Consider the following 27,608-nt stretch of genomic DNA (forward strand, 5'->3'; position numbering starts at 1 on the left):
GACTGATACATAGATGTTTGGATTTTAGTGGTTGGCCTTACTGTTTGGCAAGTATGGGTATCAAGGTGTAAGGAGTCTTTTACCGGGAAGCGAACCCCATCGGCTGAGAGTTTAATGATGATTTGGTTTAATCTGATTTCTACGCTACGAGGTAAGTTTGATAGCCTTCAAGGACCCTCTGATGCGAGTGAAGAAGCTAGGTACCACTTCCTTCTAAAATGGAGAGGTTCCCCGATGTTACAGATGGTGGATGGCAATGCAAAGTGGATATATCAGCCTCCCCGATGGTTGTTCCCTCCTAGGGTACCAAACATAGAGGTAGGTGCTGAATTGTGAAGTGATTGGCGGGTGTCTTTGCTGAATGTGGGTGTGTGAGGCTCATGTTGATGGGCGTCTGTCGAGTAATTATGTGATGAGGCTTAGTTGCTTCATTTATACATGATGTTTTGTTGTAGCCATTGCAAAGTGGCTTGTAACATATGAGTTGTATATTATTCCATGTACTTTTTCTTAACTAATGGAAGTAGAAATTTTTTGTGGGAAAGAAAAAAAAACTTTGTGTCCACATGTTGTATTTTTGTAACAACAATAGAAAAATAAAAAACCACAGTTGATGTTAATAGAAAAAGGTCAATTATGGTTGCCAACCTTACAAGTGCTTACCAAATGAAATTGCATTATTAAGTTAGATCATTATTTGCAAATGATTTGTTATATGTGTAGCAACATCACCATAACTACAATTTTTGACCATTCTATTAAAACTAGATAATCCCATGAAAATATGTGGCAATGCAAGATGCTACCAATAAAAAATAGATTGGCCTTTTGTTGTTCAATGTAGACAACCCCTTTGTTGATCACCTCACTGAAACAATCCACTCTTCACAAATTGTTTGTTCTTAGGAAACCTCTCAAAAACTTGGCTATGAGGACCATTGTGTTCCTCTTATTTTAGTGTAAATGTTGCACAAATAGATATATCCATATGTGATCTCAAGTTCTTTGTTTTCAGAAAATCATTGAAACATGTGTGGTCAAAGTTCCAAGAACTCCTGATCCTAAATGTCCCCCAAGACAAGAAGTATGTTCACATTTAGGGTGACAAACTAAGTTTTCTAGGAGCAGCATTATGCGGCAAAGTTATGCTATCATAATTTCAACATGAGTTATGTTTGTACTTCATTCAACAAGGCTAATTTTAATGACCCATGTTTTTAGAATATGTTAATCTTTATATGAAAGGTGGAAATTTTATTTTTGCTATCATCAACCATTGATTACCATATATACTAATTAGCTTCATGGATACTTTGCATTTGTCCCTTGTAGTTGGTCATGACCAATGTGTGTAAAATGCAATTTTATATCTTCTCAAGGTACAAATACACATGTTATCATGTTATTTGCTTGGGCTAATCTTACAATGTGTGTAAAAATGCAATTTTATATACACATGTTACCATCTTACTAGGTCATTAATTTTTCACTTTTCCAACACGCACAAACTTTCAAGTGTCTCATGTGTTTGTATTCTCAATTCATTTAGGAATCATCATTCACATCATAAGGCCACCAAGGACTTGCTTAATTCTTACACATCCTTATGGTTTCTGAATCACATTGATGAGTTGATTGTTCCTTTGATGTCATTAAAAGGTTCTAGTCCAATTCCGTGATGCATAGAGGATTGCAAGCACTCTTGAGCACATAATTGTATCAAACCATCTCTTGCACAATGATTCCTATCTTACATAGATTCACTTACATCTAATTGATCATTGTACCAATAAAGCAGAGCCAAAATCCACAATATGCCTGGACCTCTCTTTTACATTCCACATTATTCCCTTTACATTGTATTTGTAAATACATCACTTCACATGAGTTAAAATACAAATATACATTACACATAAAGAATTTGAACCTAGGTTAAGAACTCATGCACATAATGAGTTAAAATACAAATATATATTGCACATAAAGAATTTGAACCTAGGCTAAGAACTCATGCACATCAGTGTTGTCTCGTATCTCCATGTCAATTGTGAGATGATGTATCATATGTACCATGCGATAACATGATAAGCTCCATGACAATATCTCTCATTTGTGGTCTCATATCGGGGTTGGCATCCGTGCATCTTTTTGCCAGTTGAGCCACCTATTGTCACAAGATTATTACAAAAGAAGAAGGGATACAAGAAAATATGATTTGAGCAAATTTAAACTACAATGCTATTTACACCTTACCAATAACCTCATAGCATTGAAATCAAACACTATCTATCATGAACTATAAAACTCAAAACAGGCATTGACCCTGAATGGTTGACAAGCATTACATGCGTTTTTATATACTTTCTAGATTGACTATTGGAATCACACCACTCCAAAGAATGAGATCACACAAAGTGGCACATCTGTACGTAGATTTTGGAATGTCCTAGAACCTTCTGGAAACAACTACATACATGAAGATGTAAGTAAATGTCTCAAGACGTATCTCACTTGGCAATGGCAAAGGTGTTGTGTGTCTTGCAATTAGGAAGTTTTGTGCAACTACCTGTGCTGTCTCCGTGTGACGACCATCTGTCTACAGACAAATATAACAATACATGTATGATCATCATGCCATTCGCCGATGACAATGTTGACATGATGTCAAGCGCGGACCTAGAGTACGCAGGCAATGCTTTTGGAGATGGTTGTGATAAAAGTTTGCAACTTTATCAGGAGCATCAGTAACGTTCTTTGAAGGCTCCCATGTATGGTGTCAAGGAGAAATGGTTTTTGGCCTAGAAGCACGAACTTAATTAAATTGTAAGCAAATTTTGCCAACGGTAGCCAATCAACCTAGATATTTTGCGGATAATTGAAGATGCATCACAAATACCACTCAAGAATCGAATAAAGCACTCTACTTGCCCATTGATTCCTGGGTGATGTCCAAAAGATAACAAACAATGTTGGAGAGTGGCAGCTCCAGACCTGCACTCTCTTGCATCTTTATTATCTTTCTTTTACATTATCTCTCTTCCTAGATTCTTCTCTCTCTAGAATTTGCAACTCTTTAAATGCCTTCTCTCTTTTCAACTTTTCCAAGATATTCCCTCTTATTCCTAGATTATTGTACCTATTTGGTAGTACAACAGTCACTTCACTACCAAACAACCATTTCACTCACGTTCCCCAATTTTGTGTAAATAGGCTATACCAGCCTCTTTTGTAAAGACTTTATTTTTTGCTGTTACTTGCAAACAAGCTCTACTCTTTGGTTGTGTCTCTACTATTTGCAACCCTTTTTTGCTATTGCTTTTCTAACAAACTTCTCACAGCTTCATTGTGTCTATTTTGTTCTAACAGCTGTTCCACTGCTACTACTAACAACTTTTCTCATATGGTATCAGAGCAGTGAGGTCTCCATATCCTCAGCCTGAATTTTTTTTTTGCCAAAGAGCACACAAACCTATCTTCTTTTATCCCTCCCTCCCAACTCTATAGAGGAGGTTCTCTTAGCAGCCACCCTCCCAACCTATAGAGGAGGTTCTTTTTTCTTTTCCCCTCATCTGAGCCTTGCTTAGCATCTAGGGAGTAGAAAGACCTTGAGCATCTACTTATAGCTGCTGCAAATTGTCCAATTGTAACTCAAGAGGATATCCATGGCCTCACATGCCACCATTGTTTCATCAACCATTCCCCAACTCCCCAAAGAGTACATCTTGAATGGGAACAATTACTTGGATTGGGAACCGTAAATAAAGACCTTGCTACAGTACCATCGTCTATGGAATGTAGTCAATGGTAGTGACAAGAAACCACTGGTAACTTCACCCTCTTCTACCAAATCAGTTGTTGGCTCATCTAACGCTAAGATTGAAGCTTGGATAGATAAGGATTCTCGTGCTCATGCTTTCCTCATGTTTAATATTAAACCGAGCATCGCTCGTGAATTTCAAGATACAGATGAAGAGACAGCCAATGAACTATGGGCAGCCATCAAAAAGTGGTATCATCGAGCTAATCATGCTCAAATGATAGCTATTGAGAACCAACTAGCAAATCTCAAGATTCATGACACTCCCAACATCATGGACAGGGCAACAAGATTCATGGCATGCTACAAGACAGGGTAACAAGGAAGAAAAGTGCTCAAACATCCAATGAGACACTTCTACATGCGAAAAGTAAAGGCAAGTGGAAGCAAAATGGCAACTCCTACAACAAACCCAATCCAAGACCACCAAACAACCCAGCCTACAAGGAGCTCACCTATCATTATTGTGGCTACAAAGGTCACATTCAGCCCGACTGTCAGAAAAAGAAAAGGGACAATGCCAAGAAATCTTCTTCTACCGAAAGTCAACCTACACCAAAATCAAACTCAGTCCACTCAGCCAAAGAAACAGTTTTCCTTGGCATTGAGGAACATTCTTCACATTTGGCTGGAACAACTACCTCAACCATTGATGAGTGGTGTTAGTAGACAATGGTGCCACTGCACATATAACTTATGACAAATCCATTTTGCATGATGTGAAGCCTAGCTCCTCCCAAATCTCCATAGGAGATGCCTCAAGCATTGAGGCTTCATGTGTGGGTAATGTGTTTCTTAACACTTCTTCAAATGACGAACCTGCCATTCTTCAAGATGTGCTACATGTGCCTTGCATATCTGCCAACCTACTTTCGGTCTACCGAATCACCAAGTAAGGTTATGAAGTCTACTTTGATAGCTCAGTTTTGGAAGTCATTGACACCAACAACCTACAAATTGTAGCTAGTGGCACACAAGAAGGGGGTTTATATCGCCTAAAAAGTTCCCATAGCCCCTTGGAAAATTCCAAATCTCATCTTCTTCATCTTCTTCAAGGCTCTCATGCCTTGGTGACACAAGAAGATCCCACGTTGTGGCATGCTAGGTTCGGTCACCTCAACTACGATTCTCTACAAAAGCTCTTCTCCTCACAGCTAGTTGAGGGTCCGCCTATTTTCAAAACTCCCAATACCCATGTGTTGCTTGTCTTCATGGCAGGCAACATCGAGAGCCTTTCCCTCATGAAGCCACTCACCGTGCAACATCTATCTTGGAGTTAGTGCATATGGATCTTTGTGGTCCCATGAAAGCCACTACTCTTGGTGGTGTACGCTACTTCATGCTTATAATTGATGATTTCTCCCGCAAGATTTGGGTTTATTTTCTTGTAGAGAAATCTCAAGCCTTCACCAAATTTCAAGAATGGGTACCTCTTGTTGAGAACGAGACACCAAAGAAAGTTCGAAAGATCAGGTCCGACAATGATGGAGAGTTTATCTCCCATTTCTGCTCTCGACGAGGCATTGCTTGCCAATTTTCGACACCCAATACTCCTCAACAAAATGGAGTTGCGGAAAGGAAGAACCGGACAGTCCACGAGATGGCTCGTACAATGCTATCTCAATCTGATCTTCCTCTCTCATTTTGGGGTGAAGTTGTCAACACAACAGTCTACATCATCAATTGTTGCCCAACAAAAGCAGTTGCTGCAATGACCCCTGTAGAAGCATTTACAGGTGTAAAACCCTCAGTATCTCATTTTAAAGTGTTTGGTTGTGATGCATATGTTCACATTTCAGACCATAAAATGACTAATTTTGAGTCCAAAACCAAACAATCTAAAGCCTACAGGTTATGGGATTTAGAATCAAAGTCCCTAGTCATCTCTAGGGATGTTCATTTTGTGGAGTCTAAGCCGGATGACTTTAGGATTTCACCTGAGTTCACGGTTGAAATCCCAACTCCTCCAGAATCTCCTATTCTAGACGAAGATGTCTCACCTTCAAGCCCCCCATCTCCTCCTACTCAAACTCTAACTTCGCCAAGAATCTCCCTCAACTCGTTTCCCCTCCCTCTATACACTTGCTTCCACTGTGATTCTCATCTCTCCAATGCTGAACTTCATGAGTATACATCTGGTTCTTCGACCAACATGAAATGAACACATAGGTCACAACAGCCTCTTTATTCATGTAACTTTGCCTTACTGGGCAATGTTGTGCAATCACAAGAACCCACAACAGCAAAAGAGGCCCTTGTTCTTCCAAAGTGGAAAGCAACAATGGAAGTTGAACTTGATACTATTGAGTGGAATCATACATGGGAGCTGGTCCCATGGCCTCAACGTCGACAAGTCATTGGACTGAAATGGATTTCCAAGACCAAGTACCATGCTGATAGTACTTTGGATAAGCACAAGGCACTTTTAGTTGCAAAAGGCTACTCACAAGTCGATGGAGTGGATTATGGGAAACTTTTGCTCCAACAGCAAGGTACACCTCTATTTGATGTGCGCTTGCACTTGCTGCTCACAACAAATGGCCCATCTTTCAAATGGATGTGAAGTCAGCCTTCCTTAATGGTGACTTGAAAGAGGAGGTTTATGTTAAACAGCCTCCAAGTTTTGAGATTTAAGAGCAAAACAACATGGTTTACAGGTTACACAAAGCCTTGTATGGCTTAAAGTAAGCTTCCAAAGCTTGGCATGACAAAATTGATACCTTCTTTCTCTCTTGGGTTTCAGAACTGTTATGTTGACATCAATCTCTATGTTTTTTCCCAAGATAATTTGCTATGCTTGATCATATTATATGTTGATGACCTTCTAATTACAGAGTCCCTTGCTTTTAAAATTGAGGAGCTCCGCGCTGACCTCAAAACATCAAAACAACCTTCGAAATGACTGATCTAGGACATCTCCATTATTTCATAGGTATGGAGGTCTATCAATCACATGGTGGTATCTTCCTCAGCCAACATAGGTATCTCAGGCAACTCTTTGAGACCTATAGCATGTCAAATTGCAGGCCACTCTCCTGTCCAATGGATCCAAACTCAAAGCTATCTCGTAAAGACAATTCTCCCATATTTGAAGATATCACGAAATATAGAAGGTTAATTGGGTCCCTTCTTCACGTAACTTACACCAGGACTAATTTGTCCTATAGCGTGAGTATTCTCAGCCAATTTTCAAGTGCTCCAAGACAAAGTCATTGGCAAGCAGCTATTCGAGTTCTTCGGTATTTGGCCAACAACCTCAACTATGGTTTGTCTTTTAGAGGCGACATTGAGCTTGTTGGCTACTCAGATGCTGATTGGGCAGGTGATATTGATTCTAGAAGGTCCACATCTGGCTATCGTTTTATGTTAGGTTCAGGCTTGATTTCTTGGAAATCAAAGAAGCAAAACTTAGTTTCTACTTCATCAACGGAAGCTGAATATCGAGCCTACTTGGATACTTGCTATGAGTTGCTACAGTTAATGCAATTGTTTTGGCACATTGGTGTTTTGCAAGACTCTCCAATTGCAGTTTTCACTGACAGCCAAAGTGCCTGTGCCTTGGCACATAGCTCAGCATTTCATGGGAGAACTAAACATATTGAAGTGCACTACCATTTTGTTCGTGAATTAGTGAAATCCCAAGTCATCAATTTGGCATATTGTCCTACTCAAGAAAATGTAGCTGATTTGTTTACAAAGCCACTTCCAAGGCAAGCCATTGATCAACTCCTCGGTTGACTCAATGTTGGACTGTTATTCTAGAGCTGAGAGGAGGTGTTAGAGGGTGGCAGCTCCAGACCTGCACTCTCTTGCATCTTTATTATCTTTCTTTTACATTATCTCTCTTGCATCTTTATTATCTTTCTTTTACATTATCTCTCTTGCATCTTTACATTATCTCTCTTTTACATTATCTTTATTATCTTTCTTTTATATGAAAAAATGGGTGAAAGATGGGTGAAAGACGCCGAAACCCACAAGAAAAAATATAGAGAGGAAAAAGACGCCCTCAAGGCCGAAATAGAAAAACACCAACCTTAAAAAACAACTTAATGACATCGAGGTATCTCGAGAGGACGGTGAAATATCCTCCATAGAGGATATAAAGGACGAGATTAAAAAAGTTAAAGAGAAAGTTAAAAATAACATAGAGTTAGATGGGTAGACGTGGTTAAAAGAAACATTAAAAAAGAAATAAAAGATGAAAATATTGGTAATACCACCCTTGAAGAAGAGAAAATGCGTCAGGCTCGACGCTTAAATGTAGGTGTCACTGGGCTCAAGGAAGGTGCATCCCCAGATGAGGATGCACAAACACTTGGGAAAATGTTAGGGTACACAGAGGCCCTACCTATCACCAAAGCATGGAGGGCCGGACGTGACACAACTAGGAAGAGAGCCTTAGTCCTTCAATTTAAAGACTTAGACTCTAGAATCACCTTCTTTAAGAAGAGACCAATTCTTCGAGGATTGGGTGGGGACCCTATCTATCTCGATGAAGACCTCACTAAGATGCAAATTGAGCATCGCAAGAGTTGTATGCCACGAGTTATGCAAGCTCGTAAAGAAGGGCATCATGCCTTTTACCGAGACGGGCGAGTGATCATAAATGATCGCACTACTAATTGACACTGTGTGGCCCATGTGACAGAAAATGCACTTAGGATGACCTTATGGAATTGTAACGGTGCACTCTGGACACACCCCGGCCACCTAGAGGAGATATTAAAGGTATCAAATATACTTTTCTTGGTAGAAACACACCAAAGCCCAAATAGAGGACTCCCACGGGTCGAAGGATTCCGTTGGGAGTCCGCTTTTAGACAAACCTCACGTCGACACACTACCATGGGATCTGGAGGTGTCGCGATATTGTTTCGTAGAGAGCTACATAATAGGATAGAAATACTGAGGACAGACCCAAAAGCTCGTTTTATGTGGGTGAAAGTCTCCACAAGCAAGGACCAGGCAGTATTTCTCACCATTTGTTACTTTTCCCCCAAAAGGATCCCGTTATAATATTGCTGGCTCGGCGAGATTAGTCGATGAAGGAATGCCACATGGACCTTCCCCATACGAACCTCTATCGGATGACATAATCCGATATTCTTCCCAAGGAGAAGTATTCCTTGTAGGAGACTTCAATGCGAGAACCCAATCCCGACAATGCACAATATTTCAGATGAATAGAAACCTAGAAATGGTAAATGTCGATCCTTTAGACATAGGCACCACATGTAGATCAAAGGATCAAGGTGCGGACGCCACGAGCTTTGGCCATCATCTGCTCGAACTTGCCAGTCGGCACCGGATGGTCATATATAATGGTTTAGCCAAGTGGCCGGGCTCGGAAGAGCTCACGTGTTTCCCACATGGAGGAGGGGAAAGCACAGTTGATTATCTAATAGGACGCCTTGAAGCTACCCACATGATTAACTCCTTCCGGGTGGCCCCATGCCCTATTGGCGTAGACCATAGTTTCTTATACTTCGAGCTCAAATGTGATATCTCTAAGGTCACCAACTCTAGTCAACCACGTCATCACACCACAATACATTTCACACATGAGCTCTTTGACATATACTCTCAACATGTTCAGGCCCATCTCTCCTCCCTTGATCCCTCCCTACCTTTAGAAAGCCTTAGTACGAAACTCACACACATCCTTCAATCTGCAACAACTAGTAGTTTCCCATATACAAAACACTCAAATCAAGGCAGATCAGGATCTATGCCATAAAATAAATGGTATGATGAGGATTGTAGGGACTTACATAGACAACTTACAGTATCACAACTCAATGGTAGTATTACCTCAATACAAGCTCGTAAAGAAATGCACAAGATGACACGTCGTAAGAGACGGGCGTGGGAGGCATCCCAATATTGGGAACTCTACCATATGCTCATGAGTAGCTATTGCGCCACGGCATGGAAGAGACTACGGGAGCCAAGACCACAAACACCCATCGAAGATCCCGAAACCTGGCACACATATACAGAGAGACTTTACCAAATCCCAAACCAACCACCGGGGACACTTTTCACAACCTCTAGGGTCGCGAAGGTCATAAGGAAATTACAACATAGGAAGTCCATGGACCACATAGGATTGCGAGCAAAACACATTATATATGCGAGAGAGTGCCTAGCTCCCTTGCTAACTCTAATCTTCAATCGTGCCCTTGCGGAGGGTTTTCCACCACAGTGGACTATGAACACAGTGGCCCCCATACATAAAGGGGGGGATCCCATGGACCCAAATACATATAGGACCATTATGATAGGTCATACCCTTGCTAAATTATATGGTGCAGTAATGGAAGTAGAGCTTAGCGATTATATGGAGACCCTAAATCTCCGTGGACCTGAACAAGCTGGCTTTAGACGAGCCTTCTCCACCATTGATCATATCTTCACACTTAGATGCTTAATTGACCAAACTAAGGCTCGCAAGAAGAAATTATATTGTTGTTTTGTGGACTTACGCAAGGCCTTTGACACAGTCCCTAGAGAGCGGTTGTTTGATAGGCTTAAAAGCTTGAGGATACCAGATGACATGGTCTAGGCCATCTACGCACTATATGAACAAGTGTCCGGGTGTGTCTGATGCCCAGGTGGCCTATCCAATTGTTTCACTAGCACTATTGGTGTAAAACAAGGTTGCCCCCTATCACCGACACTTTTTGGGATCTACATTGATGAGATCACAGATTTTATTGCTCGTAAGGGAGGCAACAGAGTAGTCCTTGGGGATACCCAGGTTCGTCGTATCTTTCTCTATGCGGATGACATAGTTTTGCTCTCTGAATCCGAACACGACCTACAAAGGCACCTTTTGTGCACAACGAGGATTGGTAGTGAATCTAGGGAAAACTAAAGTCCTTATCTTCCACACATCGGCCCAAGTTAGAGCTAAGTGTCACCTAACTATCTCCCATAGCCCAGTTGAGGTGGTTGGATCATACATCTATCTCGGAGTCACTTTTAGTGCTCGCTCAGGTAAATTTTCGATGACACAGGCAGCGAAGGATAGACTTACGAGAGGACATGCATCCCTCTCACTCCTAGAGAGACAATGCCACCAAGCATACTTTCAAGAGCCATGGACTAAAGGGTGGCTCTTTGACTCATTAGTGACCCCCTCCCTCATGTATGCATCAACGGTTTGGGCTCCAGGATTACCATCTTTCATGTGGACGCAATTAGAGAGACCATTGGTGATGATGTTATCACGCCAACTCCGAAGCAAATCGACAGTACCACATGACATTATTAGGGCTGAGTTCACGTTACCCCCAATGTTAGTAGGGCACTTTTCCAACTTGTAGTCTTTCTTCATAGGATACATAGCCAACCACATGATAGAATATCTCATCAAGCCTTTAAGGCCTCTCGATCATTGTATGAGTCCGGCTATACTAGCTCATGGTATGGCATGATGGTGAGTTGGCTTCTTGTGAATGGTCTAGACATTAATAACCTACCTCCCCTTAGGTACAAACCACACGATTGATAACACTTTAATCTCTCATGAGGACCGCAATAAAGTAATACGCCAAGACATATGGCAAATTTACACTCGATATAAATGGATCACCCCACGAGAGCCACTCCTATCTAAAATGTTGTACTATAAGGAACACTTCATGCACTTCTTTGAGTTAGGTTTTATCACGCGGCCAAAATATCTAGATGTATTCTTACCACATGCACTAAGGGTTGCCATTGGACAACTTAGAATATCATCTCACCAACTTGAGATTGAGAATGGCCGTACTAATTGAGTCCCTAGGGAGGGAAGGATATGTAGGTTATGTCACATAGAGATAGAGGATGAGTATCACTTTACATGCAAGTGCCCAATCTACGCCGAGATAAGGGCAAAATACCAAGACATACTTGGTTCCTCTCCCACCCTCCCAAACTATTAGATACTCTAGATATAAAAAAATTAGGCAAATACATTCTAGAGCTAAAACAACACAGAGAGAATAAGTTACAAAATGTTGACAATAATGTTGCTAATGTTCACCAACATGTAACAAATGATGTTTTTCAGGAACAAGGGGAGCCAACAAATGTCGACACACTTGCACCACTCGGCCTTTCCCTTGACGAGGCAAAAAACCAAAGAAGAACCAGACATCCTCGGGTGCCGGGTTTCAAAGCAACTTGACATGGTGTGGAAGCAATAATGAAAATAAGGGAATGTGAGCTACACCGCCTAGAAGCCATGGCTAGGGCACTCTCTACATTGGAACCACGGGTCACACCCACATCAAAACCCTTTGACCCCCCACTTCTTTTCGAGAGGCTTGGGTGGAAATAAAATTAGGATTAGTGTAAAGTCACTTCCTTTATCGAGTATACCACGTATTGTACACTACTAGAACTCTTTTAGCTTAAGTTCTATGTTTACTTTATTTTATTTTAGTTATGATGACTGGATAAATACTCATTTTGTTATAAACCAATTGTCTCATGGGCCAAATTTGGCCTTAGAAGACGTTAATATTTCTTTCTTTCTTTCTTTCTTTCTTTCTTTCTTTCTTTCTCTAGAATTTGCAACTCTTTAAATACCTCTCTCTAGAATCTACAACGCTTTAAATGCCTTCTCTCTCTTCAACTTTTCCAAGATATTCCCTCTTATTCCTAGATTATTGTACCTGTTTGGTAGTACGACAATCACTTCACTACCAAACAATCATTTCACTCACGCTTCCCAATTTTGTGTAAATAGGCTATACCAGCCTCGTTTGTAAAGACTTTATTTTTTGCTGCTACTTGCAAACAAGCTCTACTTTTTAGCTGTGTCTCTACTATTTGCAACCATTTTTTGCTACTGCCGTCTAACAGCCTTCTCACAGCTTGGTTTTGTCTATTTCGTTCTAACAACTATTCCGCTGGTGCTATTAACAGCTTTTCTCACAACAGTCCCCACCCATGTAAGAGTCGCAGAAGACTTCCAGAAACCGGCAACAAACTGAGGACCAAGGTCACTGACAATGGTATTGAGAAGCTATAAGTTGGCCTACTTCTGAAGACAGAAGATCACTTGTAGCTTCACTGAACTAGGTGTAGCAAGGAAAGAAATGTGCCACAATCATGAACAAACATAGCATCACGAAGATCAATCTTAGTGAACTATAATGTGCCTTGAAACCGTTCAAGCAATTCCCAATTAAATGAAGAGAATATTGGGTACACAATGATCTTATTTGGCCCCAATAATCCACAATGAGGTGTAGAGAACCATCCTACTTGATTACGAAGAAGGATAAGGACTCCCATAGTTGACTAAGAATGTCAAATAAACCTGTGAAGTCAATTTTTGTTCATAAGAAAAGACTGTGGCAAATATGTTGGATGCTAAGATGTCTAAGAATAAAGTGCGATATGAAAGGATTAAGTATTAAAGGAGGACGGAACTTGAAGGGATATAAAGTTAGAGGCGTTTTTCAAAAGTAAAAAATGCAGAAAAAAGCAAGGCGTGGATATTAAGATTTAGGTAGAAAGAAAGAAAGAAGAAAGATATATTAACGTCTTTTAAGAGGCCAAAATGGCCTATAAGACCAAATAACAGATTACATCTTAAGTGTTGTCTCGTCTTTGAGAACAAATCAAAATAAATAAATAGTACACAGTAAATATAAAAGTAAATAAGATGAAAAGAAAAGAAACGAGGGAATCTGGTTTTTGGCACATGTGAGATTCTCAAGTTAGGTATATTGTAGCTTTTGTCTTCAAAAGATCTCTAGCATAAGTCGATCCAAAATGGAAATGTCTTCGAAGCGAGGGAAGCACCTATGATGGCGGGAGATAATGGCTTTTATCTGTCGATGACAAGGGTGTTGAGGTCGTGGTCCATGGGGCCGGGGCCTACGTGCACGAAAAATTGCTATTGCCCGATCAATTGTAACCCCTTTGTTATGTCCTGGTCTAGAGCCCATTTGTGTATCCCGTGATGGACTTGTCGCATTAGTAGGAGTGATGGGACTAAAGAAAGTTGTGATTGTTCTTTGTGGATGAGCTTGTGTGGCTGTATTCTTCAACAACTTTTCCCGATGTCTCTTGAGCTCTAGCAAGAAAAGTCCTAGGCATCGTTGGTCCTCATATTCCATTACCTTGCATAGTGGGCCAAAGCCTTGTTTAAAGAGGCAATGGTATCTCCCTCTGATTTCATAAAAGACACTAAAATGACAAACATAGTGTTCCTCAAATTTCACTCCTTGATGACACAATTGGCAAATTCTCTCTTCTAGAGGTAGTCGTGTATATCTGCCTAAGTCAATCTGTAGCTAATGTGATGAAGTTCTTAGCTGCCCTATCACACTACGCAACACATAGGATAGATGTATGTCCATATAAGGTGGCCTGATGACGAATCCATCCTCCGATGTATGTAAGAAGTGTGTCTTATAGTGGGCCATCTTTGTACCAAGTGGTATTTTGGGGCTTATCCATGTTATCTTGTTTTCCACGTTAATAATATCAATTTGGATCACTCTGTTCTTTTCCACTTTGGTCATATTTAGATGGGGACAGCCCAAGCTATATTGGAACGGGGGTAGTGCAGTTATACTCATGCCATGTGACTCGAACCATTGCTGCATTTCAACATACCAACAATGAGTGTCTCCATTTTTAACCAGTTGTCTTGATGACATAAGTGCCAACCTTAGGTACCTTCGTTTGGGGAGCTCCCAAAGACGTTGGATAAATGTCACTGATCAAAACAATGCCTCGGTTATTATAGGTGCTGCTCCCACCTTTGCCCGGATTATATTGTGGGGCACCAATGCTTTGCTCCTTATCATGCGAGCAATCATTGACACTAAAGGTCTCTCTAAATCTTTCGAATGATTTGCCTTGTTAAGACTCGGTCCCCATGTTTCTACTCCATAGAGAAGAGTTGGAGTGACAAGTGTATCAAATAACCATAGCTCATAACTTCTTCATTCGATATCCAAATTTCAAAAGAAAAGATTCATAAAACAACTGACGAGAGCTTTCCAAAAATATCTTGTATGACAAATTTGGGATTACAAAGGAGAAATAGTGATATAAAAAAAATGCCTCACATAGACTTGGGTATATTTTTTTTAAAAGCAAGAATAACACAACCAGAAACCTATAAATAGGAGGGTATTCTTAGCCAAAAGGGGGGAGGGAGGGAGAATAGAAGGTCCACAAGAAGTGAGAAGAGTCTTGGTAGAAGGAGGGAAGAGGGGAAGTCTATTTTTTGGTTTAGAGTCATAGAAAGAAAAAAAAGTCTATGTAGTTGAGTTTTTAGTTGGAGTCTAAGAAGATTGTATTGTTCTCCTGATGGTATAATATAACATTCCTGTCTCCTCCTCATCTCTTCTCTATCATTTTTCTATCTCTCTTCATCATTTTGGCGCTCCAGGGAGGGCAGATTTTGTCTATATCATTGGAAGGTCCTGTTTTTAGCCAATATGGCTTTTCAGTTTGCTTTTGCAGGTGATGGCATACAAGATGCGGGAGCTTTTTTAGCTGCTTTTGACCATCATGCAATATCAATAGGGAAGATGACAGATATCGAGAAAATTCCTCTATTGGTGGCCACTTTCTATGGAAGAGCAAGGGATTGGTATGACTCCTCGCTACCAAACCAACAAGTGGATTACCAACTATTGGTGAAACAATTTATATATTCGATGCCGAAATGTGATGGAAGTGAAAGAGGAACTCTTTCGTTTATGAATGTCATCAACAATGGAGTATACCGATTATGAGAGGGAATTTATTAACGGAGGAATGGTTTAAGATGGACTGCTTCAAAGCGGGATTAAGTCCACACTTTGCATTGAAGGCGAATCTAAAGGATCCTACAACTTTCCAAGCGCTTGTCCAAACTTGTCAAGCCTACAATAGACAAATCCAAGTTCTAGAGAGAGATCGGATTCAACAGTTGCAATATTTAAATCTCCAATTCTTCAACAATCATCAATTGTGCATAGAGATAAAGTATTACCTAATGTTTTTATGACCACTCTAACAACATATCAACCTAATGGTCCGATGATGCAAGAAGTTACTCAACCTAAGGTGGAAGGAGGTTTCTCGGAGCAAGTAAATCAACGTCTCGATGAGATTACTCGACAAATCCAAAACATGCAAACAAATTTTAATAGAAGTCAAACTCGAGATGCTCCAAAAGCAAGGAGAGTGATCGTGTGCTACACATATGGTGTTGAGGGACATACATCTACACAAGGTCCTTCACGACAACAAGGCAATTGGGGTCAAGGCATGTATAAACTTCAAAGTAATCAAAACAACACTAACAAAACTTTAACCAGCTCAACAACCATGTTGTAGGAGGGGGAAATACTTTAGTGCAAATTCCAGCAATTTCTCTAAAGGTAAATCTTCTTGACTTTGTGTATGATATAGTTGAAGATTGTGATGTTGCACACATTAAAACAACTAGTGCATCACATAAAAATAATGAGTTGCACGGAGAGTCTAGTAACTCTCAACAAAAGAAGAAGGCGAAAGAGACTAATTTTGAGGATAGACCTAAAAAGAAACATTTGCGAATAAAGATTTAAATTGGAACCATACAATCTTAAGCAACAGTTAATCTCTAGTGGACCACACATTACTTGGCCACAACGTCTTCAACTTTCTCCAACACTAAAAGAGGATTGGGAACGTGTATCGAGTATACAACAAAGTATAAAGACAGCAAGTTGTTGGACTTGTTACAGCAAGGATGTTATGAGTTCCTAACTTGCAGCAGTAATAGAAATATGGAAAAAGCGTGACTTCGTTAAAGGCAGGCTGAAACTGAGTAAGGAATTCCAGTTCAAACTATAATGAACCTAGACTAGGATTCAACCAGAATGGTTCAACAAGAATGAGGTGCCTCTATATATAGGTCTTGACTTCTAGACCAAAGGTCAGGATAATACCACTCCAAACGACTGGTCACAATGTATTAGGTTTTGGAGTGTTCCAGAACCTTCTGGAAACAGCTACATATGTCAAGATGTGAATAGCTCACCTAGGCAAAGTTGTTTGCCTTGTTTACAAAATATGGGTACCTCACTAGAAAGTTGCAAGTTTAAACCCTGCTTCATGAAACTACATTTTATGTGACGACAATCTTTTTAGATAACCGTATGGTTGTCATGTTATCAACTAATCTCTAGAGAAAAACTTGAAAAGAAAATCTCCTTATATATGGCAAACATTTAAATAATATCTATTAATTGCTTAAGATAGTTTTAGAAACATGATATTTATTTCGATACCTTCCAGACAGCTTCAACAGGGTAGTCAGTGTCCAAAGCTGGGTCTACTAAAGATTTGAACTTCTCAGCTGCATCGGTTTCATTTAAAACATTTTCAAACTGCATATACATAAATAAATATAACTTTGTGTTAATCACAATATTTTAATGAACCATTTCCTTTTCAGCTTATATGATAAATATTTTACCAAAGAAACAAGGGGCATGCTTGGTCCAAGGATTGCTTCTTTTCCTGATATAATCTGAAAAAGAATAACTCCAAATGCATACACGTCTAGTTTTACAGAAACCTGCCCAAACTGCGCAAACCTACAAGAAACATCAATGTGAAATGAAATTAATACTTTGGAAGAAAATTAAAATATGACCTACATTAATTGAGAAGATACCACTTTGACACTTTGGTCACACTAGAGCTTGTCATACCATTACTGAATGTACCTGAGAAAAACCCTACCAGTTCTACAAGTCAAGACACCTCAATTTTTGAGACTAGATTGCTTCCTATTGAGATGGTGGTCAAGAGTAAATGTGCATCCCTGAGATGTGGGAATCCCCTTTACATTGACTTTCTAGAATTTCATATGAACCAATAATAATTCAAAACTTATGAAAAGCAAAGTATCAAGGAAAGACATCTCAAAAGTGGTCTAGCAGAGGAAAAAAATGACGATATATGTTGCGCTTGCTTCAGAATACCTCAATGGAACATAAAACACCACATATGTTGCACCAAACTGAAAAATTATATTTACATGCTCGAAGCTATTTGCTTGTATGTTCCATTAACCTTCGCTCTTGTTCTTTTGATATGAGATTCATTCCTCATTAGTGAGGAATCTCATTAATTATGCATATTCATAATGCCTGGGCAAAGTTTGTGAATCCTGAGTGCTCATTCTTCAATCACATGAGAACTTGTTTTTCCCAAAGAAATTCAACCATAGTTGATATCACCACTCCCCTTCCTTTCGCTGATACAATGTTCTCTCAATTGCAATGCTTATTGCTAAATATCTTGAGCATTGAGCTCCTTGTGACATATTTGACCCTACGGTTATCGTTCTACTTGACTGCTCTTTTTTCAATCACATCAGAGTTTTCTTTTCCCAAATCTCAAGCCATGATCAAGGGAGTAAAATACGAGTGAGTCAAAATGGCTCGAAATGACCCACCACCATTGGTAAACCTCACAGAACACCACCCTCACAACTTATGAGTACACACTGCCACTAAGAGGGGGGGTTACTACACTAATCTTGTAGGAGAAATGAACAAGAACTTAACCAATGAGTCCACAATAAGAATGAATAAAAACTCCACCAGCGAAGCTACTTTTGCCTTTTCAGAAACACTTGTAAGCTTGCACCTTAGACTCGAACACCATATAAGAAAATGGGAAAATAATACAGGATGAAGCCATAAAAGAGTGCTACCTACATATGAAGGACAGTGAAAGTATATCTGTCAAATCAAAGCAACAATAAAAGTGATGTTGGCTGTGACACTTCTAGAGTTTTGATTTGATGGAAGCTCATTATTTTTTATGGCTTCACATCATGATGTATAGTTCCTTGAGAATGTGCCTCTTATGTATAAAATAACAAAGCACCAAGATTTATTTCAATCCAGACTGATTGACACAAGATTATTCCTATCTTTCACATGATAAGGTAGTATCCTTCCAAAAAACAAATCCACATTACTCTCTATCAGTTTCACTAAAGTGCTGATCGATTCCACAAAGATTTTCATGTAACTTCCATTAGAACTGAGCGTCAACCAGTAATTTCATTGAACTGAAATTAAGATCTCCAAGATATGCTAACATAGGATGCGCATGTACCATATTCTAGCTTTAAAGTTTGACGCACCAGAACATATGTGAAATAGTGAAGGGCATTGAGGCATTGGAAAATGCCAACTAGTTAAGGGTGTTGATTCATGTAACATCAAATATGGTTCATGAATCCAATATAAGTTACATTGTTTAACTCATGCTTCATAGACATCTCTAGAAAAAATGAGACAAGAGAGGAAAGAAAAACACTCACTCAGGCGGCATATAGCCAAATGTCCCCTTAATCCCTAATGTATTGGTCATACCATCACCATCTGAACGCATAAGCTTTGTGAGACCAAAGTCTCCAACCTGTAATTAAATGTAGGAATATGAGTAAATATTCAATTGCTCCTTAGTCATTTCTAGCATTTAGTGCTCAATATTTTGAAGGATGCATGATAAATCCAATTTGTGACATGAGTATTTCCATTAGCTTTGCTAGAAAAGTCAATCAACCTTAGCATGATAATTCTTGTCGAGGAGGATATTGTTTGGCTTTAAATCGCGATGAATGTATGTTGGTCGTGTATAATCATGCATGTATTCAACACCCCTTGCAGCATCAAGTGCGATTTGGACACGTATATCCCATGACATTGGATCAGTTCCTAAAAGCCAATCAAGGGAACATTAGATCAAAGTGAACACAATCATAGAATAAATCTAAAAGCATTCAATATTTGCACATTCTTTCTTACCAGATCGTAGATGTTCAGCTAATGTTCCATTCTCTATATACTCGTATACAAGAAACAGAGAAGGTGGTTTCATACAGTATCCAACTAGACCAACCTGTTAGAAAACAAAGTGAGAAATATGATTTAAGTTTGCACGAGCTTTTTTCAATTTACTAAAACAATGGTGAATTACTTACCAAGTTTGCATGGTGTACAGTGGAAAGAATCCGGAGCTCATTCATAAATTCTTTTGTGTCTCCCTTATCCATCTTTTTTATTGCTAATTTCTGCAAAGAAGTTCCAATTAGTAGAGCACCTTTACTCACATAGCTTCAGAATATCCTGGGAAGGGTAACAAATAAAGTTCTTTAAATTGCTACTTATCAATCTAATATTCAGTATAAAACAGTGAGATTAGACGAAAAATAGATCAGAATAAAATGAGAAGAGTCATGTTCCAAAAAAGTACAGTTGTAAGTACAATAATGGGATTTAACCACGTCTTCAAGAATAAACACACTGCCATGGCCTAACAACATATAAGATAACCCCAACCCACAATTACATTTGACGATCCACAATCATAGCATTCTTATCTTCAAAGGGCTTATCATGTCCCTCTCCAACCCCAAATTCCACAACCATCAAAGTCTTTCCCTACTACCTCCACCTTCTTCACTTCATACAACATTGAAAAGGCCACCTAGAAACTTCAACATGGACAATCGTCTGACCACCACAGGACTACAAGTTGAACATCTCTTATATGCTGAAAGCACGCTTGCCTCTATCCACACAGAGATGTACGATTCGGCCTTGATTGAGGGCCTTCCCCACACATGGACCATGCACACAATGTAACTCTCCATAGATCAAGAGACACGCTTCAAGCTGGGGTATATCTAAGTAGGAATACACTACCAAAACATTATGGGGTAATGCTTGAAGCGGAACCTGATACTTTCGATATGGCCCTAGCTCAAGAAGGATTCAGGAGAGCCTTCTCTACCACCTACAACGCCGTTATACTACATTGTTTGGTGAACCAAGCAAAGACACAAAAGACAAGATTGTATTGATGCTTTGGAAATTCAACAAGGCCTTTGGTACCATACTAAGTGAGGATCTCCAACAAAGACACCATCCCCAATCTTCTTTATACTTATGACATAAGCTTGCTCTCTGAATCTCATGCTGGATTACAACATCATCTCAATGCCATAGATGGTTTCTGCAACAAAAGAGCATACTCTAAACCTTGGAAAGCAGAGGTTGAACAGATACAATCCCGAGGCCAAGTAGGATTTAGGAGAGCCTTCTCTACCACCGACCACGGCCTTGCATTACGCTGATTGGCAGACCAAAAAAGACACAACTGTATGGATGCGTTGTAGATTTCCACCACGCCTTTGATACAATAACAAGCGAATTATTCCTACAAAAACACCTGCCCACATTCTTTTTTATGCTTATAAACTAATCTTTCTCTCTGAATCTTATGTAGGTTACAAAATTATCTCAATGCCTTAGATGGTTTTTGACAAGAAAAAGGTCTTGCCCTAAACCAAGGAAAGACTCATGCCCTGATCTTCCACACATCCGTGCCAATTCACCAACAAGTTGTCTTCATCCTACTAGGAGGTAGCAATGGGCCCGGTTTCGGCTTAAACCGAACCGAACCATTAAACCATGGTTTAAAGGTTTATAAGATCCAAAATAATTAAATGGTTTGGTTTGGTTTTAATTAATAATAAACAGTTCGGTTTCAGTTCAGTTTGGTTTTGAAACTAGGGTTTATAGGTTTATAGGTTTTTGGGCTATCTTTTTTTATCCATTAAATGTTTATGTAATTTAATGGTTTAATTAATGTTTTTCATTGGTTTAATTCACTTAACTTAATTGTTTATTTAATCTAATGGCTCAATTAATCTTATTTATTTATTTATTTATTTTAACATAAATGCTTATTTAATTTTGTATATTTTTATTTAATTAATTTTTTAATTAGCTTGGCTTAAATGTGGTTAGGTTTAAATTTTTTATTAAATGGTTCGGTTTGGTTTTAACTTTTCCCTAAACAGTTTTGGTTTAAATGGTTTAGTTTACCTTTTTTTAAATGGTTTGGTTTAAATGTTCGAATGTTCATAAACGGTTTGGTTTGGTTTTTGTTTTATATAAAGGGTTTGGTTTGGTTTGGTTTGGTTTCAAGGCACCGAAACAGAACCGGGCCCATTGCTACTAGGAGGGCAAGTTGAAGAAGTGGATTCCTATGTCTATCTAGGATTGACATTTACAAGCATGACTAGGTGCTTCTCTATGACCCTAGCCACCAAGGATCGATTCACTTGACGGATAAGGATGAGTGGATCAGATGAGGGGAGGGGTTGGGATGAGGATGACTAGTTCAGATCAGAGGAAATAGGATGATATGGTAGTGTTTGGACAAGAGGATAAGATCAGTTTGAGGATTGGGTGGATGGAGGAGAAAATGTTGAATAAGCAAACAAGTAAATTTGGTTTAAGAGATGAACAAAAACGAGATGGCAATGAGAAAGAAAGAAATACATATTAATGTTATTAAAGAGGCCAAAATCACCTATGAGACTTAAAAGTACATCTTAAAATGTTGGTTCATCATTGAGAACAGCAAACCAAAATCAATATAGCTAGATATAACGTAACAAAGAATATCATTAATAGGCACTTAAGATTTGAGCTTAGACACTGAAACTTTTTCCTTCTAACATGGATTGATCCAAGATGGAGGGGTCTTTGAAGCAAGGGAAGAATCATCAGTGTTGGACTGTACTGATCTTTATTATTTATTGACGATGAAGTTCAAGGGGTCATGGTCCAGATAGATGTGGCCCACATGTATGACAAATTGCTATTGCCAGACCTACTGTAACCGCTTTGGACTCTTGTAATCAAGACTCCACTTGTGTAGCTCTCGATGGCCTTGAAGCATGAGAAGGAGAGATGGAGCTTGAGAAAGTTATGATAGTTCTTTGTTGATTAGCTATTGTGGTTGTATGTATTATTGTCTTTCAACAAATTCTCTCTATATGTCTTAAGTTCTAGCAAGGATAACCCAAGGATCGTTGGTCTTCATATTCCATTACCTTGTGTGGTGAGCCCAAGCCTTGTTTGACAACGCAGTAGTACAACACTCTTATTTCATAAAAAACAGCATGATGGCAAACATAGTGTTCTTCTGATTCTACTCCCTAATGGCACAATTGACAGATCCATTATTCCATAGATTTGCATACACATCTACCAATCTCATTTTCTTACTGATGTGAAGAGGTCCTAAGCTGCCCTATCACACTATGGACTGCATGAGATAGATGTGTGTCATTATAGGAAGGTGTGATGATAAATCCATCATGCAGCGTGTGTAAAAGATTGCCTAATAGTGGACCATCTTCCAACAAAGAGATGTTGTAGACACAATCCACATTCTTTCATTATCCAATTAAATAATATCACTTCTGAAAGAGAGATGGATGGATAGACCAAGATTGACAACGTGGTAAAAGAATGAATAAATGCTCTATGGCTGGCGTTGATATACTTGAGATAAACTGGGGGAGAACTCATATTTTATACATCATAGACATACAACGCATAAACTATCAAAGCAACCTCTCATGATTGTACAACTGCACATATGTCAAGACTCCACAATATGACCTTAAAATCTATACAACCTTACAACCCTTCACTACTCTATGGTCATGACACTCTCTTAGCATTGTACGACTTCAAGAAGTCTACCCCAAAGATTCAGTTTCAACTACATCCATCAATGGTATTTCAGAGTTTTGGTCATTTCCATATAAATAAGTTGCTTCAGTAATCCACAAACCTGTCCATTCCTTTCACCATAGTAAACAGTTGCATATCCACCCCTTCCTATTTCCCTCGCAACGTTGAAGTTATCAGTAACCACAGCGAGGTCATCATAGGAAAAGTGCATCGAACGCTCATCTGTTAAATCTCCAAGTTTGCTTGATGATAAATCAAATGAGTCATAGCTGCTGGTATTTTGGGTGGATTCTGAGAACAGGAAACAAGACAAAAAACATGGATATATATATATATATATATAACATATGAAAATGCAAACATTCTCTTTTGGGAAGAAAACATTTAAGTATACACAAGCATCTCACCAGGGTTTTTGATGATCATTAGTTTGCTTTCCTGGCCTTGATCATAACCATTTTTGCTAGATCGTGCATTTCGGTGATAAGCAAAAATACCAAGTCCTAGAATAAACAAAATAAAACAAGCTCCTCCTATCGCAGCTCCAAGAATAATGTTTGGTTTCGACTTATTTCCTGTTGAGGAATATATGATATGCTATACATAAAACTTGATATAGAAGAATGCTTATTGGTATCTTTTTTTTCTCAGAAAGCTATTACAAAGGCTCTCACCAGCTGGAGAATCTACACTGAAAGAGAAATGCGAAGGTATAGCATGAGCCTCTTAATTATGAAATTTCATCAGAAAAGTATGTTTTGTTTATGTATATTGAGAAGAATAGGCGATACCTTGATATCGAATAAGGTGGATATTGACCGGTGCTATCTGCCACAGAAAATTGTTAGGACCACACTCGCCAAACAAACATAACTGATTAAGAAGAACTCATGTTCATAGCCATCCAGACTTGAGCCCATGGTCAGGAAATTTTCTTCGGTATAAGTTACCTATGTCATACACATGCAAACATACATAAACAGGTAAATGCACACACACACACATACATTGAACTTGACTTCATGGGTTTCATACATAAACCTTGTACATTTTGGAAGAATTCAAGAGCTTTTGTAAAGGAAACCTGTTTATGTGCATATCTAAACCCTAAATGCGTGTGTAATCATTTGTTAAGATTACCATCAATTTGTTGCTTTCATTCCTTTGGCACAAGGTGGATTTCCTTTCTGTTTTTTGTTTTGGACTGATTGCAGAAGCTTCAATGGTTACAGTTTGAATCAATACTCACAGGTGGGGTTGCCCTAAGGTATCTTTGACTTTATTCCTCTGGGCAAGAGGGTCTGGTTTTTATGAGTCTATATGATTTAGAATTCACTTTAAGCGTGACAAGTAGACTCATACTATAGATCTTGGTAAAAGTGAGATATTCAGTCAATTAATAGACAAACAATCTTTTGGTATACCCATGATGTGAGATTCTCTACAATGTGTTTAGGGTTAGAAAAACGTATGTATGTAGACCAACACATACATACATGTCCAAGACACACACACACACACACACACACATAACAAATACATTATTTAAGTGCATACATACAGAGACACATGCATACTAATGTACACATACAGATCATCAGTAAGGAGAAGGAAAATACTTACTCTTGGATGGTATGAAGAGAATGGAGTAGGCCTGGAGAGGGTTGAATGACACAGAGGGATTATATCTCTGGATCAAGTCTTGTGAGATGTTGAACTCGGTCGTCATCGAAGACAGGTTATCACTGGGCTGAGCAGAGTAAGTACCGAAAAGCCCATACTTGTCCGAAACTGAAGGATCTCCACAAGAACAATTGATAGGGATTAACAAAATGGTATTTATTTGCAAGTTATCGAAGTTCACATTAGGGTTAGCTGATTGTATCAAAGATGAAGTGGTGAGGTTTCCATAGAGATTCTTCCCGATCGTATCCAGGACATCATTTTGCTGCACAGAATATGAGAAATTGTGACCTAAGATCGAGGTCCCGAGATCGCAACTGCATTTGAATGGGATCTTGATGAGTGTGCCAACAGTGATGTTTGCGACATTGCTGATATTGTTGAGGGTCTGCAATGCGGACCAGGAATCATAATTGAATCGAGTGTTGATGTCGAACAGAGTGTCACTCGATCCCATGATGTAGAAGGCCATGGAGTCACAACCCTGTGTGCAAGATGCGCGACAAGGCGAAGGGAAGAAGCAGGAAGAGGAGAAACAGAGCAGGGAGAGGAGGAGGAATTTGATGGTGCTGCTTTTGTTATTGTGGTTGAGAAGGAAGGCCATGGCTATGGCTATGGCAGGGAGGAGAGCAAATTTCTTCATCTCTCTCTCTCTGCTCTGCTCTGCTCTGCTTCCGTCTTTTCTCAGAAGACGACTTTTCCTGGTCAAGTCAAAGGGGACTGACACGTGGCATGTCTGAGGGGGACACGTGGCAAAAGAAAGGCCATGTGGCATGTCCCGGAGGATGGCCACGTGGCATGTCAAAAGAAGGGCCACGTGGCATGTGGGCGGGCGGGAGTCCTTCCGGGGGGGGGGGCCAGTTGAAGGCTTCATTCCATGAAGCCATGGACCCGACGAGCCCCTCGCTCCCTCGGATGATGGCCTACAAACAATTTGATTGACAATGCAGAGCGCAACTTGGTAACAATCGGCAACGGTTCGGTTTGAACCGAACCGAACCGCGAAACCGTGGCTTAACACTTTTAGCGGTTCGGTTCGGTTCGGTTCGGTTTAGGTTTAGGTTTTTTCAAAACAGTTCGGTTCGGTTTTAATAGCCCGAAACCGCGGTTTAACAGTTTTTTATTTTATTTTTTTAAATATTAAATTTTGTTTTTAAACAATCTTTTCATTTTTAGACCTTATTCTCACATTTTTTTTAGGAACATCTTTTAAAAAAAATTAAAATTTTAAAAATGAAATATTATTATAAATTTTAAAAAATTAAAATTTTGACCTATGTTGAAAACCGAAACCGCGGTTTTTACAGTTTTATGGTTTAACGGTTTCGTGGTTTGGTTCGGTTTGGTTTAGGTTTCAAAAAAATTTAACGGTTTGGACCCTCTCAAACCGAACCGTTGCCGATTGTTAAGCATAGGCCCTTCTTCTAGATCGACCCTCTCTCTTGTTTGTATGTTATCGATGATCCCAGCAGCACGACCACCCTCCCCCGATCACATCTTGATTGCCCTGAGATGTACCAATCCCATACTAGGAATGCCTCGCCATTAACAGTCGCCCAACAGTTTGGTTTGTATCGAACCGAATTGTGAAACCACAACTTAACTGTTTAATTGGTTCGGTTCAAGTTCATGCAAGTTTTTCTTAACGGTTCGGTTCGATTTCAATAGTTAAAAACCGTGGTTTAAATGGTTTAACGGTTTTTTTTTAATTAATTAATTAAATTTAAAAACCGCGGTTTAACGAGGGTTTTTTTAACAATCTTTTCATTTTCAAGCCTTATTCTCACATTTTAGGAAAATCTTTAAAATTTTGAAAATTTAAATTTTTTAAATTAAAAATTTGAATTTTGACCAAAACCGAAATTGAACCACGAAACCACGGTTTTAAAGGTTTGAATTGTTTTTAATGGTTCGGTTCGATTCAAGTTTCAAAAAAATTTAACGGTTCGGTTTTGACACTCTCAAACCGAACCGAACCGTTGCCAATTGTTACTCGCCATACACAAGACACTCTTGTGTTCGTGGAACCTTCGTGTATGCCCACCATCCATGCCGATCGATCCTCAAGATTTCCTGATTTTGTCACATGAATGCTCACTCCGTCATCATCTGGGGCCTCTCAACTTTGTTTTAGTTGGATTGTGGCATGCTTCCTTGTTGCCACATTATTTTGCTCGATGACTTTGTATCGTAGTCGACGTCGTACTTCGCTCCACGGATATTTTCTCTCATTGGGTTTAAGAGCTCTTCGGTTTAGCACGCTACCTCTGATCAAATTTTTATCATGTTCATTTTTTTTTCATGATGATATAGATTGATGATTAGGTTTAATGGTCTCCAAATTTATGATCAATATTTATCTTGATATGGGTATGTTCGAAGTAGCATTGAAACACTTTTGGATTAGACTTTGTTGGCATTTTGTAGCCTACCATCAATTTAACCTTGTTAATATTACCAAAAAAAAAAGACTCCAAAATGTCCTCAACTTATGATTATTTCCCCAAATTCTTGCTCATGGGGAACATCATAAA

General features: G+C 39.2%; 1 protein-coding gene across 2 annotated transcripts; it reads right to left on the minus strand.

The window, feature by feature from the left end:
• Positions 1-1,857: 1,857 nt before the first annotated feature.
• Positions 1,858-25,663, minus strand: LOC147854965 (chitin elicitor receptor kinase 1-like). Of its 2 annotated transcripts, XM_087330926.1 has the most exons (13): positions 25,015-25,663; positions 24,183-24,219; positions 24,066-24,082; positions 23,799-23,966; positions 23,492-23,682; positions 19,818-19,907; positions 19,642-19,735; positions 19,400-19,551; positions 19,155-19,252; positions 17,289-17,409; positions 17,101-17,199; positions 2,022-2,164; positions 1,858-1,955 (listed from the first exon to the last, which is right to left on the minus strand). In XM_087330926.1, exons 1-12 carry the CDS (start codon positions 25,544-25,546, stop codon positions 2,042-2,044), a joined length of 1,722 nt encoding a protein of 573 aa, XP_087187052.1. In that variant the 5' UTR covers positions 25,547-25,663; the 3' UTR covers positions 1,858-1,955; positions 2,022-2,041. The 2 variants fall into 2 exon arrangements, with proteins under 2 accessions (XP_087187052.1, XP_087187051.1); XM_087330925.1 differs by having other exon boundaries at positions 1,858-2,164.
• Positions 25,664-27,608: the final 1,945 nt, after the last annotated feature.

The sequence above is a fragment of the Azolla caroliniana genome, unplaced genomic scaffold (genome assembly GCF_043228905.1).
Source record: "Azolla caroliniana isolate FFs.n. ecotype wild unplaced genomic scaffold, voAzoCaro1.0.p SCAF_15, whole genome shotgun sequence".
Lineage (NCBI taxonomy): Eukaryota > Viridiplantae > Streptophyta > Polypodiopsida > Salviniales > Salviniaceae > Azolla > Azolla caroliniana.